At 48.2% G+C, this 16,059-nt stretch overlaps 6 protein-coding genes across 6 annotated transcripts; 3 read left to right on the forward strand and 3 right to left on the reverse strand.

The window, feature by feature from the left end:
* Positions 1 to 1,395: 1,395 nt before the first annotated feature.
* On the forward strand, positions 1,396 to 2,010 carry TRIVIDRAFT_154160 (uncharacterized protein; the record flags this gene model as incomplete). The annotated part of the gene is made up of 1 exon (XM_014099426.1): positions 1,396 to 2,010. The coding sequence occupies one exon, from the start codon at positions 1,396 to 1,398 to the stop codon at positions 2,008 to 2,010; it is 615 nt and encodes a 204-aa protein (XP_013954901.1).
* A 586-nt stretch (positions 2,011 to 2,596) lies between these two features.
* Positions 2,597 to 3,495, forward strand: TRIVIDRAFT_153866 (uncharacterized protein; the record flags this gene model as incomplete). The annotated part of the gene is made up of 2 exons (XM_014099427.1): positions 2,597 to 2,806; positions 2,908 to 3,495. 2 exons carry the CDS (start codon positions 2,597 to 2,599, stop codon positions 3,493 to 3,495), a joined length of 798 nt encoding a protein of 265 aa, XP_013954902.1.
* A 785-nt stretch (positions 3,496 to 4,280) lies between these two features.
* TRIVIDRAFT_223675 (uncharacterized protein) lies at positions 4,281 to 4,781 on the reverse strand (the record flags this gene model as incomplete). Its single annotated transcript, XM_014099428.1, has 1 exon — positions 4,281 to 4,781. One exon carries the CDS (start codon positions 4,779 to 4,781, stop codon positions 4,281 to 4,283), a length of 501 nt encoding a protein of 166 aa, XP_013954903.1.
* A 78-nt stretch (positions 4,782 to 4,859) lies between these two features.
* On the reverse strand, positions 4,860 to 5,606 carry TRIVIDRAFT_223676 (uncharacterized protein; the record flags this gene model as incomplete). The annotated part of the gene is made up of 1 exon (XM_014099429.1): positions 4,860 to 5,606. One exon carries the CDS (start codon positions 5,604 to 5,606, stop codon positions 4,860 to 4,862), a length of 747 nt encoding a protein of 248 aa, XP_013954904.1.
* Positions 5,607 to 7,627: 2,021 nt separating this feature from the next.
* Positions 7,628 to 8,050, forward strand: TRIVIDRAFT_49849 (hydrophobin; the record flags this gene model as incomplete). Its single annotated transcript, XM_014099430.1, has 3 exons — positions 7,628 to 7,802; positions 7,860 to 7,945; positions 8,003 to 8,050. The coding sequence occupies 3 exons, from the start codon at positions 7,628 to 7,630 to the stop codon at positions 8,048 to 8,050; spliced, it is 309 nt and encodes a 102-aa protein (XP_013954905.1).
* Positions 8,051 to 9,070: 1,020 nt separating this feature from the next.
* TRIVIDRAFT_69407 (uncharacterized protein) lies at positions 9,071 to 11,121 on the reverse strand (the record flags this gene model as incomplete). Its single annotated transcript, XM_014099431.1, has 4 exons — positions 9,071 to 10,003; positions 10,100 to 10,757; positions 10,812 to 10,924; positions 10,993 to 11,121. The coding sequence occupies 4 exons, from the start codon at positions 11,119 to 11,121 to the stop codon at positions 9,071 to 9,073; spliced, it is 1,833 nt and encodes a 610-aa protein (XP_013954906.1).
* Positions 11,122 to 16,059: the final 4,938 nt, after the last annotated feature.

Consider the following 16,059-nt stretch of genomic DNA (forward strand, 5'->3'; position numbering starts at 1 on the left):
AAACTAATGAGCTTTATAGATCCATCAGAGATGTCTTGCAAAATGAAACAAGCGAAAATGCGAAAATGATAATACAAGAGCTCAAAAGATTTTTACAAGACAAAGATAAAGAACACAAGATAGATGACTGCATACGCTGGCTGGTTCTTCTTGATGTGGTGCAGAATTACCCATTGGAGCCCGAGAATGTGGAACCAGCAATAGATAAGGACATGGCCGAGGAAGAGAAAAGCGCCACAGGAAATGGTTCCGAAATGGGAGATGATCATATTATCATCATTCAGATTATACTTGAGACTGCACAATACCTCCCGTTCGACAATCCTTACAAGCCCCTTAAGCTCCCACCCGACTGGAAGAGCTATGGTCTCAAACAATGTCTGTACAAAGAGATGCACTTCTTCAAAAAGCCAAATATAAAAACCACCCCTTTTTTCGAGGCTGCTAGAAAGGGTATTGGCAAGGCGGTTGAAGAAATGATCGACTACGCAAACCGTCTTGTACAAAGCAGTTCCGGCAATTTAAACAGCAAAGTGTTGCTTGACATCCTGACAATGAAATACCCAGGATCCACAGCCGGAGAAAGGAAGAGCGCTCTATCGCTTGCTTCTTTAGCTGATACAAAGTTAGGAGCCTTGGAAGCGCTTCTAAAATACGATTATAATATAGCACTTTCGCAGGATGATACTTTCAATAACGCTCTAGAAGAAGGACTACCGCGCGTTGTGAACGCATTCTTAAAATATCCTGAATTAAGGGAGAAGTTCGTGAATACTACGAACATTCTTAAAGCAATTAAACCGCTAGAAATAGAAAATCGCCCCGAAGACGAAGAAAGGAATCTTCAGAACCACGAGGATGTCATCAATGCCCTGATAGAACATGCTCGAGATACTCAAAAAGATATAATCACGGAGGAGGTCGTTGGGAAAATCATTCAACTTAATTTGACAAAAGTTTGGGAGAAGAATCGATCGAAAATCGAAGATATGCCTGGACTTCTCCATCTTGCAGTTATGCATCAGAATAAAGAATTTGTGAAGATGTTCTTGGACAAGTTTGACAACTCGGTTACTTCGAAAAATCACCACTACTATCCTCTCTGGTACAACAACAATATCACAGATGGGAATAACAAATCTCGACGTGAGTTTGACAACGACATTGACAAGGAAAGAAACAAAAAGATTCGCGACATGATTGTTACTGCGACCATCAAGAGTCAAAATATTGATAAGATGCAGGAATTGCTGGATATTTTCCAGAATTCTGACGGTAAGTAAATAAATATGATCATAACTTTACTGCTACGTTCACTGTTTATTAATGTTTATTCTCGGATGCAGAAACGGGTAAGCGGAGTATATCTAATCTTTGAACCTACTGCTTTTGGCGATGCACGCTGACAATCTAGTTAATGAATTATGCTTCGATCTTTCACGGTTCAACTCAAAAGTCTACAGCATGTCCAATTTTGTTAACTCGCTGGTCAATCATGAAGACAATGGCAATCTCCTTTCTTATGAACAGACTATAAAATATGCTGAATTTCCTGTTCTCGGCCTACATCCTGACGAAAAGGAGATATTTGGTGAAGATATCCATGTCGAACATGATGAGGTTTTCCGCGCGTTGGACTGGCTGAAGAGCAAAGGAGTTACAGATATTATTGAACTCACAGTTCCAGACCGACTTGTGAATCCGCACGATGAGCAAAAGATAGGCGAATATGTTGGGAAATTCAAGATTGAAGTTCTTGACTGGAAGTTCCTTGACATGTCTATTGCAACCTTCAGAACTCCTTCTGATTCTGAAGGCAAGGATGCAGATTCTACGGGTGGTAACTCGCTTCACAGAATTAGGGAGCTCCACTTATACTCAAGCGGCAAAAGAGCTGTAATCAGCCACTGGCTAGGGCCAGATGGTGTGCCGTCGCTTCCAAATGTGCGTTGCATCGAAATTCAAGCTTTTTTTTTTTCCCCCCCATCAATTCAAATACTAACTATATAACTGCTAGCTTACCACGTTAGAGATTCACGTTGTCAAGGTTAGTGGATATTGCATGACAAATTTTACGCTGACAACTAAAAAGAAATCTGAAGGAATTAATGACGAAAGATAATTGTGAAAAAGCCGTGAACTTTATCACCGATGAGTTTAAGAAACTGAGCATTAGAATAAATGAGTCGAGAGAGAAGGACCAAGAACTCACGGTGATTGTCTATGCTCAAGAATGGAATAAATCTCAAGAGAGAATGGCCGACTTGGAAGAAATGTAAGTGAAGAAGCATTCGATGCAATATAAGAAACCAATCATCCACTAACGAACGTCTTGATCGCTATCAGAGCTGATCGAGCCGTTCCTCAACTATCTCGATTTATCAAAAGCTATTTTAAGCACGTATATGATATTACGAAGACGAAGCAAAATCACAGATCCTTTCGCCCAATTAAAGTCGCCGTTATTGACAATGGAATTTTAAGTATTTCCCCTTCGACTGAAAATCCATTGTTTTTAGAGCGCCTCAACAACTCATCAAATAATAATGCCCCAATAAAGTCAGATGCTAAATATACATCTCAGAGTCAAGGTTCTATGAAGAAGGAAAGCGTGTATAAGACTTTGTGGTCGCGAATCAAGAAAGGCCAATCTTTCGTAGGCGAGGGATCTCGTGTCAGTTCATGGCTGTTTGCGTCTGATCCCCATGGGACTCAGATGGCAAACCTTATATGTGCTATTGATCCTTGGTGTGATCTTTATGTAGCAAAAGTTACCGAAGGCAGATCTGGTATTATCCCAGTAAGAGTTCAAAAGGCAAGCCGAACATTCCCTTATTTTACTTTAAAAGATTTGCAATAGCCTTGTCGAAAGAGTAACTAATTTCTAAGCATTTGTTGGCTATATAGGCGATTCAGTGGGCAATGGACCAAGGAGTTGATATAATTTCGATGAGTTTCGCTATCTTGGAGCACACGAACAGCTTAGAAGATATTTGCAAGGAGGCTGCACGAAGGGGCATTATCATGCTTTGCAGCACCCATGACGAAGGCTTCAATGTAACCAAGGCTTACCCGGCAGATTTCAGCGATACCATAACAATCACAGCTTGTGATGAGTTTGGTGCTGTGGCACAAACTATGTCACAAGAGTATCGATATTCGATTCAAGGACACGAAGTGGCTGCGGGTGTGGTTCCTTTCCTTGAGTCAAGCGATCGTATATCAGGGAGCTCTGTTGCCACAGCCATAGCTGCTGGATTGAGCTCACTGGTTTTGTCTTGCGACCGCCTTGCCCGGAATGACGACGACTTTAAGCAAGTGACCCGGAAAACGATCATTACCAAACAGTTCGGAATGATGGCTAGTGATAACACGAAGTATTTGATCTTGGGAAAATTCGCTGGCATTGACGCGAAAATTAGAGATGGAACAGAAATCAATGCTCGAAGCATTATTAAAGAATTTTTCAAAAGTGTAACATATGGAGATCCCTAGCTATAATATGTGGTAGCTTGAGGTAATAAAACCTCCACTTTTCTCTTAAACAAGAGTATTCTCTTTTAGTAGACAGTTATTAAGGGCAGTTAAGTTTCTGAAATTCACTGCTGCCGACATCCTTTACAATATTTTTTTCCCCTTTGGCAACTAACATCTGTAATACCAAATATCCTATTGGTTATGGCAAATCAAATTTTGTTATTATTTAAAATGAACTTTGGGTATATAGAATAGAGCGCATGAAGCTTCAACCACAAACGCAGTCACAACGGCTCTTCAAACCCCCCCTTGACATTCGTACTAGTGTAGCACATTTCCAGGCATCTGATATCATGATATTAGGTATAAAGGCAATTGGCCCTGGCATTTCCGAGAGCTGGGACACCCCAATCGCGCCATCACCAGCGAACAGCACAAACATGCAGCTGCAATTTTGCAATGATCAAAATGGAGAAGCAGGTCTACCATTTCCATCGTACCTACGGGTTGACACGGTTTACCGAATTCCGCTGAGAGCACTGGAGGAACAAGTCATTTATGGCAGGCATCTGGAACTGAAGCAAGACTCTTATAATCAGCTACTTTGGTGGATGTATGAGCTAGGCTATCCTTATAGACAACCGTAGCTCTCCTCCATATTGTATCAAAGAGCCATCACTATTACGCAGTGGAGGGGGATTACTGTACATATCATGTCTAATGAATATTAAAGACTACCCTGTCAGTCAATATCCGCCTCAGTGGCTTGCTCCCAGCTCCTCGTATCCAACCTCCATTCTGACTCAGAAGAATTCGCAGGCCAGGATTCCAAAGCGTTTGCCTTCTGTCCCTATAAAAACTCGCTCGGAACCAACAGTCTCGTTGATATTAGTGTCGTCACGAACATCCAGGCCTTCGACATAAGGGGCTTTGGCACCAGCTTTGACACAAGCTTTAGCCCTGGTTTTGATATAGTGCTGAATTGTACGGATAAACCACTCGCCGCTCCACCAGAGTCCGGTTTTGTCCTCCAAGAAATTCTCAGCCCATGTCCACATATGATGGCCGGTCCCAAAGGGTTCGCACATGGGAGGAGCCGTCATGCCGAGAATCTTCTGGGGGAGGAGCTCCCACTGGTCATGATCCAGCGGAAAGGCATTGCCCATGACTTCAACGTACCGGCGATCTTTGGCGTAAAAGACGCGGCGTCTGAGCTCCATAGTCATCTGTTTCTGGGTCGGTGCAATGGTCTTTCGCTTGAACCTTTCGTCAACGAACCAAATGGTGGTGTTGCTCGATACCATGAGTGCCAGATCTGCAAAGTAATTGACGATGAAGCTCTTTGCATTGTGTTCGTGCTTTGTTGGATATAAGCAGTACCCCTAGGCCGGATTCAATTCCAACGCAATGTTTGGCAGAGAGCAGAGCGTCCATGGGTCTCCCCCCAAGCGCATCTTCCAGGACCAGATGACATGCTCAATCTTTATCGTCTGCAAATAGATCAAGTCCTTGTTTGGGAAGAAGCTGAAGTAGCGGTCTATTCCTCTGTCCCGAAAATAGACAACCAGCGGAAGCTCCATCAAAGCCTGCCGCTCCAAGCGATGGAAGAAGATCTGAGGATATGCTGTTCGCAGCCGCTTCCAATGTTTCACTCCGTACGCCTCTAGCATGTGATTGCGAGACTCTTTGCAGGCGTTCCACAAGCCGCTGTCGACGAGGTAGGTGGATGGGTTATGGGCATCAAACGAAGGCGCAGTGATGTTGAAGTTTCTGAAATACCAGCCATAGCCGCCATCCTTTGGAGCCACCTTGGGAGGCCCCAACGGCAGCCATCGCGGGACAAAAGGGCTCGCACGACGAGCCAATGGAGCCTCAAGGGCGAAGATGTGCACCCCAGGGAGCCTCGAAGGCGCAGTACATGTATGTTTCCAGATCTCCAACATTATCGCCCTTCCAAGGGACCTGCGTGGCGGCGAGGGAACCGTGCCGTTTGTAGTTACTTCGCCACTGATGCTTGTATCCGTGTCTACATATGATGTTGTGTCCGTGCTTTCTTCATCTTCGATATCTGTGATTCTATCTGTGTTTCTGTGTGCTGCTGGTATCGCCCTAAAAGCAAGCGTAGTCATCTTGAGAGAAGCTGTACTGCTTTCGAAAAGGAATAATGCAGCACTGGTGGGAATGCTCAATAGTACGGACAGACGGAAATGATGTGATGCAAGGTAATGTTGAGGCGGAAGATGGAGAATCTTGATCCAACTAATGTTTAGATGGAGATGTAGATGTAGATGCAGAGATACCCTAGATGGATGCTTTGGCCGTAGGACAGCCGCATAAACAAGACAGACAAAGTTTGCCGAGGCAACGTGAGTTTATTTCTTCGTCACCGCTCCTTCTAAAATAATAATAAACCTCCTTTGCAATCGAAGATACTCAGGTTCCTTGCCATATCGTTCATGGACTATCAGTCTAATGACCGAAGCTTCAAATGCTTGTCACTGTCTCCCCATTGCACCTGAATGAGTGCTCAACGCCAACAAACCACACACACAGTAATAATGCCCAGGACAGTAAGCATGCAAGGGATCGAATTACTAAAAGACCGTGCCTTGCATAAGGCACACAGAGGCTGAGCTGATCCACTCGAGGGAATCAAGAAAGATGCACGCGTCTAGCCAATAAGCAGCAACAAACACCGCCATCTCGCCACCAATCTTTGGCCCGCGTAAGGAAGTATTCATACCCGGAATCAAATAGGCAAGGGACCGTGTCGCGTCACGTCTTTTATGCAGGAGTGCGGTCGAATTAGAGGCGCGGGACAGGGGTTTGCGTGTGCGGCTGAGGCCTGGACTGTGTTCTATCCGAGCTGATGACGGGTGAATGGATGGATGTAGCAACGATGAACCAAAAAGAAAGAGGAACATGAACAAAACAAAGTCCCAAACCTGCGAAAGTTTGCACTATGGGAATCTCTACTTCTTCGTACCATCCATCCGGTTCACAAATTACATCGTATATCATACATTCTCTCTCGCTCTGGGTTGGCCCGTGTTCATCGACCAATCTCAATCTTATGCACACATCCGGCCTATCATGTTCACCTCTTCTCTCCCATTCACTCACTACGCCGTATCATAGGAGATGGATCGCATCTTTCATCTTCATCATCATAGGGTAATCAAATACTGCAACACCAGCTGAATGCCTCCCTCCGTATACATACAAGAGTCACTTAAACCAGCGACGTCATAGTCCTTACCCGCTCAGCATCCGACAAACAACCAGCCTCCATAAGCACAACCCAAGACATACTCGTATTCACACGACTTTCACTCGCTCACTCAAATAACATTCAGCCGCCATCAAATCAAACCCTGCATCAATAGAACCCAATAAAGTCTCCGCAAAAGTGCGACATGCATGTTTGTGGCACATGTCAATTTCAAGGAACCACTCCCAGCTTTGCTCTGCCTCCAGTGCCCTCTGCTCAACTCCCTCAAAGCAACAGAAGGGAGAAAAGAGAACTGCGTCTCAACTTGACCCCAATAGAACACAAGACAGCACACAAATAAAACTTAACTCATCATCATGTCTAGAGAGAAGGGGGGAAATATTGCCAACACAAGTGAACCAGCCAATCTTAACCCCCACTGCAAGGGAAGCGCCAAAATGTCTCGGTCTGCCATCTATTCATTGTCTGCCCGAAAACCTGGTGTGTCCATGAGATGACTCCAAGACACGGACCTCTCGTTTCCAACATTTCCTCCCCCCCCCCCCCCCCCTTCCTCTCACGATACCTGGAAGCAACAAGTCTTGACCGATTGCAGGGAGTGGCTTGGACGGGACTATTGCTTCTTGGTTCCGCCCTTTTCATGCAGGGAGAGGAAAAGAGACTCCATCTCCACGCATCTCGCGATACACAGAGATGCAACAGCAATATCAGGTCCCCTTTTCCAAAAGAAGATAAATAGCATCCTCTTTCTCCTCTGATACCCGTTCACTTCTCTCTTCCTCCCATCAACACAAATCCAGCTTCCTTTTCCAACTCGCTCCTTCATTCACTCGCTAAGCCTAGCTTTTTCATTATTCTCTTCGAATTCACTCCTTTTTTAAATATACTTCTCTCGTTGTATACAACCCATCAGTCAAGATGCAGTTCCTCGCCGTTGCCGCTCTCCTCTTCACCGCAGCTTTTGCTGCTCCCTCTTCTGAGGCCCACGGACTCCGTCGTCGTGACCAGGCGTGGTGCCCCGACGGTTTATACGCGAGCCCCCAGTGCTGTGATGTCGACGTTCTTGGCGTCGCTGCTCTCGATTGCCGTACTCGTGAGTATTCTCAATATTAAACCCATAATATCCCTGAGATATTAACAAGCGAAATAGCTCCCGTGGCGCCGAGCAAATGCAAGTCGTTTGGCAGCGTCTGTGCCGCCATCGGCCTTCAGCCCAAGTGCTGCGTCCTTCCTGTTGTAAGTTTTTTAAACCATCCTTATCAGTCACGGACAATATACTGAATCCTATTCCAGGCTGGAGTTGCTGTTCTCTGCACTGATCCCCTCCCCCCTGCTTTCTAAGCACACATTCGCCAAACCCTTGGCCGAGAGTCGGGTCGATACTGTGACAGGCTTTGTACATTGAGCTACCTGTTAATGACGTGTTAATAATCATGTGTCGGCTTTGGATCAACGAGGTATGAGGATGGAGGCGCGGGCGGGAGGGATGAATATGTAGCTTCACTTCGATATAAACCCTTTTGAGATTACATTAATGGATATAATGTTTTGTGCTCTGCACATTCTTACAGTCTTTATGTCCACCCATAACCATTTTCCTCATTGTGATTAAGTTGTGAATATGTCCTTGTCCCCCAAGCTGTGATAATCCAGCCACACTCGCTTGCCAACCTAGATGTTGTATTGGTTAGCCCCAAGTCTCCCTTGCATCGCACGGCATAGATCCCTGCCTTCTTCCCGTCAACTCACTTTGAACCTTGCCCCTTTTTATTGTCCTTGCTTTTTGCTTTTTATGAACCTGAAACTGTGTTGGACAGCAGCACCAATCGGATTCTAGCCTAGGCCGGAGGGTAATGTTGGGTGCATGAATCCCCCAAAGGCTAGTATCGGGAATATTTTGGCCTGTGCTTTTTCCTTCTTTTCGGGAGTGACTAACCAACACCCCGATCGCCATTCCAAATGCTTATTTTTGTTACTAGTAGAGAGTGGAAACAGAAGATCGATAACGCCAATAACTCCTCTGTGTAGGTACCTCCCTAGCGAGGTAGCGATGTGCCTACTTCCAGGTGATATCGGGTTCTACTTTTTCCATCTACGGGGTACTCGTATTACCGATTTACATTTCCTGCTATTGTAGTTGTTTTTTTCTAGCATCTGATCTCCATGTTAATACCTTATTTTGGTGTTGGATGGAAATTAGATATTAGTGTCCTTCTTTTCTTTTTGCGAACAGATCACTCTGTTGTCAGGGCTTCTAACAGCCGTGTCATCAACACCCCTTGTGTATATTCATATACAAAACACGTACTCTCTAATTATCTAAGAATACTAAAGAAAGAAAATACCGCTAGGCGCACGCAATTACAGCTCATACGACAATTGCTCGTCGTCAGTCTCTTCAATTACAAACCATTCCTTAATCTGGGCGGTACCAGCGACAACCTTTTCCCACACCTCAGGCACACAGCTCTGGGGAGCCAAGATGTAGCACTTGGGCGCAGGCTTCTCGGGCGGCTCATGCCTGACGTGCCAAGTATCACTGGGCCCATCTGTCGACAGGTCATCCTTGACTGGCTGCAGTCCGGTCGCGATATCGCGGTTAAAGGTAGCGCGCATGAAAATGTCGTAAGCAGCTTCCGGCTGATACGACGGCACCATGTGGCCGGCTTGGAACACTCGGGAGAAGCTGTAGTTTCCATATTGGCGGGTCAGGCCAGACACTCCCTTTTCAGACAAGAGTGGTGCGTAGCCCGCGTTCGCAAAATCCTTGGAGTGCGAATAAGGCACCGCCAGAGCGGCCTTTTCACCACCAATCCAATTGCATGCGTAGTCACGGTCACCGTACATCATGTGGACTTTGACGCCGTGGTCAAGCAGATATCCGACAGCGTCGATGAATCCTCCATGCTGGTCGTCGTGAGAGCTGGCAAAGTTGCTGCTCACAGCAGATGAAGTGGCCGTAAAATTAACCGGGGATCCGATGGCACTCAGAACGGCCTCCTCGGTCAAGTATCCGTAAACATGGCTCGGCGGAAAAGGATCCCGGAGAGGATGGCTAATATCGAACCAACCACTGTCGAGACCAAAATACGTGTTCATGGCCGCACCTTCGCACCAACTGTCCATCTCGCAGAGATCGACAAAGTTCACTCGCTGAGCATTGACGGTGGCAACGTCAAAGAGACTGAGGCTCTGCTGGCATCTCTTGATTTGGTCTCTGCAGCCCTTGGGCTTTGTAAAGTTGTGTTTTAGCTCATCATAGATGGACTGGTTAAATACTTGAATGCCATAAGTCTGGGGGGTGATTTTAGCCATTAGCAATGCAATCTCAAGATAAAATAACACTGAATTGCTTTTTTTTTATCGTTCCTCTGACGCGTTATAACTCACATTGTTATACGGAAAGTCAATATACGCCTCCTCTTGAATCAGAGAGTCGAGCCAACCGTTGACAATGCCGAGTGTATCTAGATGAAGGAAGTGGGCGTGCTCATCTTCGATTGTACCGTCAGCAATCTTCTCATTTTGCTGTTGAAAGAAACGCATGAACCCTGGGCCGTAGTGGCCCCCGTAACTCTCAGCCCAGATGCTGATGCGATCGTCGCTAGGCTTGTAGTGAGGAAACTCGGAGAACCAGGCTTGAGCAAAGTGCCACAAGGCGTGGGCAGCCTGGGCAGTGCTGTTGGTTGTGTGAGTGCGCTTCTGGCTACTAAAGGTGCCAACCATGGAGGTAAAGTTGAGGTCGGGGACCTGGGTGGAGAAGTCGGCGGGCTTGAGGTTGAAGCCCCCGTCTGAGAGGTTGGCCGTGCAGTTGGTGGGGATGTCGTAGGAAAAGCCAACCTGGTTGGGCTCGTCAATGTACAGCATATTGACCTCGTTGTTCCAACTCCACGGGTTGAGCACAGTCGACTTGGAATCTTCATTCACAAAGCAAGGGCCGTTTTCCATGAGCAGTCCGAGCATGGACGAAGATCCGGGCCCTCCATTGAGCCAGATGGCGAGGGGAGCAGTAGAGGGGTTCTTGCGGGCTTCAAAGAACCAAAAGAACCTAGACGTGGCGTGAGAAACGGGCTGCTGGACTCTCTTGTAAGTCTGCACTTACGTGTTGACGGGATAGTTCTGAGGCTCGCCGTCTGCATCCTCAAGGAGCCGTGGAGGAAGATGGACATGGCCAGCATACGATTTGACACCTGGAGTGGTCTCGCAAATGCCGGGCTGGTTCATTCACTTTGGTCAGTAACAAGCAGCTGGTCAAAAGCGGAAGCATCTAAACGGCCACAGACCTCCTTGAAGGAAATGGTGACATTCTCGTGGAACTTGGACCTGAGCACGGTGACACCCTCCGGCTTTGGCGGGAACTGCGCAACCGCCAGGCTGGCGAGGCCGCCTAGCAGCACTCCAGCCGACAACATGCTGCTACAGTATCAATTAGTTGAAGTGGTTGTTCACTTCAGGCTGGCTATCAGCACTCAACCAAAGCAAGGTTTGATTTGGTCAAGTCGCGGGGCTGGTTTGAAGCGCGGTTCGTTTGCTTCACCTAGGCTAAATTGCGTGTGTCAGATCTAGGCCGAAAAAAGAGGCCCCCATTTATTAGCCGCTGCTTGGGCCGCAGTTTCCATCTTGTGGCGGTGATGGTTGTCCGGGGTGATCATCAAATCATCAGATACAGCAAATGCAGTAGAGGCTATTCCCAGTGTCTCTCTATCTCTCTACATAGGCCAAGTGATATGAGCACCACGGCGCTGTTCTATGAGTGCGTATCGGGACTGAACTGAAGCGGAATGTCATTGTTGCGCAAGTCGTCCACACTGTCTGTCGCGTCGTCCATTGCGTGTAAGCGAGGCAGGGAAGCAGACACATGCTCCATCAGCTGATGCCACCGCTGTCTTGAACAATCACGCGGGATTCGCTCTCGAGGCGCCACAGCGTTTCTCAGAATTAGCCCGACGATACATCACAACACAAGAACCGATGGTTTGGTCAATGAAACATATCACAAACCTGGGGTAACACATGATTCAGCTCCCAGGAACCGGCCGGTAGATGGTGGATGGGCATCTCGCCGCCAAGCTAATCGTGGAGAAGGCGGCTCGAGCAACGAATTATAAACTGGACAGGTCTCAGTGCGAGAGATTCATCCTGTTTTGCGACTGTAATGAGGCTGGGCTGTCCAATCAAAGCCACATTCATCACACCACCTCTGGATACCGCGTTAAATGATATGTGATGGAATACACGCACGCAGACTATTGCAGTCTCATGCTCTCTTTGCGATCTGCCACCGTAAGCTATTTCAGCCCAAGTAGCACAACATTTTACTGCCTCCAGCAGAAACGACACACCATACTCTGAATGACAAATATTGTTACGGAGGGACTGAATCTGCCGCAGCGACACGAAAGCAAGGTTTAATTGCTATGGGCCTCCATGCGCTCTTGATTTGCGGGGCACCTGTCACTTGATATTGCATTTACATGTAGATTGAACATACAGAGAGTACTGGCGCTGTTCGTGTATGCTCGAAGAATTGTCAATGGCTCCGGGGTCTTTGCGTGATTGGATCATTGCCTTTAGTAGTAATGTCGCTCTTTGTTAGCTTGAGAAAAACGGCTGAGACCTGAGTCTTGGTCTTCAACAAATATCACATTTGTCAATGCCTGGTGTGGCTCTTGGAGGGTTGCCGCGAACTTGCGGCGGCTTCTGTACATAGTAAATGCAATTCCACCAAATGAGGTGTTGGCCCTCTTTTGCAGCTAGTGAATGAAAAATGGTGATCCTCTCCACATGTCTTGGTTCTCAGCGCGCACTGCAACGTTGAAATGGGCGTCCGCTTATTGCTCTAGACAAGCTGTAAATTGAGGCAAGAGAATAGCACCATGCACGCATATTGATTCTTTGCTGTGTTGAAGGGGAAACCCTGGCTAGCTTCACTCTCGGGGGGGAAAAGCGTTCATCGACTTGGCATCTCATTTCGTGAACACCCACCAACACCATCCCCGCTTGGAAGGTTTGAGTGGTAGCATTTCCTCTGGCTGGTTACACCCATTTCTCAGCCGCTACAGCCCTCAAAGCATTGCGGAATGCCGAGTAGTAGGGTTGATGCAGACCTCGTCCTGGTGTGATATGGCTCGACGAAATTTGTCATGCTCCTGGAAGCTCTTGGGGAACAACTGTTGCTCTGTGGTACATCTACTGTAGTAGACATACTAGATGTTGGCAAATCTCTTACTTGTGCCAAGAAAATAGAAGATTCTTCCTACCTGGTACGTAATTACCAGTCCCTTGCTGGCGTACCTTTGTGGCAAATTTCGAATTCATGGATCTCTTTGTAGGGCTGCTCCAGGCACAATTTTATTAGTCAAATGACGCATCTAGCCTGGAAAAGCTCAGCTTGCAAGATCGGCCCACAGTTGGTTTCTACTGCTCAGTTCGATCTCAACGCCAATCCGGACGTAATGGCGATCGAGACGTGGATCTTGGTGCAGGCAGCCCAATAAAACGCTCGTACTGGCCGACAAATGTTGGCGCCGATTTAGCGAAATGTGATAGCTCCTTTCTTCACAGGGGCGATGGAATTAGATTCATTCGCTAGTCCAAAGAGCTCCATGTGATCGTCGTGCATGTACTCGTACGGAGTATTTAGGTAGGCATTCTCTAGCAAGGCTGACCAAAGAGATGATGCCATGGCCGCTTGCTTTGGCTTTGCGAGCGGTGAATTGGTAGACAACCTCGCGAGTGGGATCCATTTCAACTGCAACAAAGCCTCATGTTTCGGAGCGGGCTGCCACGCTTTGGCCGGGGGCAGAGCGGAGAGCAGCAGTGCTTCGTAGCTTGGCAATGCTTGCTTACCATTGGACTTGCATGAGCAATTAAGATAATCCTATGTGGAGCTCTCTACAGTTGGAAATCCCAGCAATTAATCAGTGTTAGTGCGTACTGCTGGCTGCTGATTGAGTTGACTCGCCGTAAGACTCCATGATCCAGTAACCAGTCTGTGCGTCAATCTCCAGCCTACCGTGTCCAGCCGCCGTAGAGTGAAGCTGTCGGGGTCTCCTCTGATGCCCTACTAGTGGACCTATCCTATAGGTGCACGGTCGAAGTAGTGACGGCAAGTAGTGACGGCTCAGGACTGATGAAGGCGTCGACTAAAGAAGCGGCTGTCCAGATCGGCCGCGCCGCTTCTGCTCACCGTCCATAGCCAGCAAACGGAGTAGCACCATCTGAAATGACTGATGACTTCTCGTTTGTCATGTCAGACAAAGATGCGGAGCTGGCGTCCTTGTGATCACGGCACACAGCACTCTGTCCATTGTTTGATCTGACCAGTGATTTAGAGTTGATGCTGTTTCACCCACGGCATCGGGTGTATGGCTTGGACGGTTCGGCCGACAGACGATTCGATGGCTCAAGCTGTTATCTGGACCAAGCACCCGTTGGATGACTGCCACACTCCCCCTACAGGTGTGTCGTCTTGCCGCATGTTTCCATATCCACCTGATGCGGACATGCTGATAAGCAATTTGAGGCGTGAGAGCGCGGGTCGGCAAAGGGTCGGTACCTCAGTGGTTGCATTGGGAAAACCCTTCAATTCGGCTTGTCAAACCTTGTTCTTTGTCTAGAGACGCCACAGAAGGGGCCTCTAAAAGGAACCTTGGAAGGCATTGAAACAAAGCAATGACGATGATTAGCTGTGGTGGAAGAGCGGATGTACGAGTATGGGACGGGAACACTTTCGTGCGTTGGAGCTCCAGTGTTTTCCATCCATTTCTTTTTAGCCGGACTCAGGTGCAGTGAGATCGCCGGGCTCCACTAACGCCCAGCACCGTCCGAATGCTAAAATGCCCCGGATTCTTGCTCGTCGGCGGCGCTTTTAGGGCTTTTGGGCGCTGGAGTTGACAGCTGAGGCACGGCACAGGGCGTGACACAACGAGGTGTCAGAAATTTGATTGATTGCAACTCCGTACCTATGTAATCTGCCTGTATAGTACGGGTACGAGTAAGTGCCTGCCAAGAGCCTGCATCTGGCAGCTCAATGAAGATGCATATTTCTATTACTGCACGATTAAATTGTCAAGCTTTCTCATGTGACTGGCTCGCTGACGATCTGGACAAGGTTGTCGCAGATACGAATGAAAGGGATGCTGCGTGCATAGTGCCGGGGCATGTATGTACCTGCAGGTACCCAAACATGGAGTAGTGCCCTCAGCCAGTGAAGTACTAGGTAGGTACATGATTGCCCTCCAGGCCTGTACCTTATTATTCCGCAATGACATAGACCTGGAGCTCTTCCAAGGCACTGACAAGAAGCATCGCCAGCTTAATCTCGTACTCAAGATTGTGGGACAGGGATGATTGCAATCTCAAATCTCATGGAACCCTCAACAAGGCCCTGGCTGTTTCTTTTTCCAGCGCTGCTGCTGTTATTAGTCTAGCTGGTACCTGATCGACCCAGCTGAGGATATACGGGGGCTGCAAGGCACCGCAACCCACCAAATCCTGGCAGTGCCTCTTTGTACCCCCGTGCTTGCGCTCAATCTCCTCCACACCCCTGGTCCTCGACCCAAGATTTCTCCTCCTCAACCAACCCGGTCATTGTTTTGGCGGCTCCATCTCACCAAACGCCTCTTACCATATCGGAACCACCCCTGCTGTTATCGTCCATCCATCGCCGTCCATGGAAGCTCTCAGCTCTTCCCTTCTCTCTCGGCCCGGCTCTGTTTGTCCCATCCTGTCCCATCCCTACCGATCTCGGTTCTCACTGCAGTTTTCGTCCGCCATGCCTTGGACTCGCGGCCTTTGTTTGAAGCTGCTCACCCAGGCGGGCCCTCAATCTGCAACAACGGAGAACGGAGAATGGAGTTGCACCTAGGCGGTAGTGCGGGCTGCTGGCGCTCCATGGTCGTCATTGTGGCGGCGGCGGCGCCCTCGCTGTTCTTCTCAACTGCCAGGGGTATTCTGGTCAAGGCTCGGCTTGGAGCGACTTTGGGCTCTGCAGCGGCTTCGCGCGTGCGTAGTGAGTGGTATGTGCCGTCTCCCGCATCTTCATGTTTCACTGCCTCCGGCCATGACGCAGCAGTGCAGACGCTTGCTGATAGGACTCGCATGAGTACATACAAGTAGTACGGGTACAGAAGCACGCCAGCATTCAGCTCTCGCCAGCGTTCCCCCCCAGCAAGGAATGCCTGTCCATCTCACGCGGGCCAAGATCAGTCACCGGCCTTCTTCATGGCATCGCCGGCCAGATACCAGGCGGGTACGAGTGCTCGAAGGGGCCAAGGCGCCCATCCAGTCCAATCCACCCACAACCGTGTGGCTTCCTCCAAGCTGCAGCCAGCAACTGGGATCTGCTC

Source organism: Trichoderma virens (assembly GCF_000170995.1).
Source record: "Trichoderma virens Gv29-8 chromosome Unknown TRIVIscaffold_78, whole genome shotgun sequence".
NCBI classification, from domain to species: domain Eukaryota; kingdom Fungi; phylum Ascomycota; class Sordariomycetes; order Hypocreales; family Hypocreaceae; genus Trichoderma; species Trichoderma virens.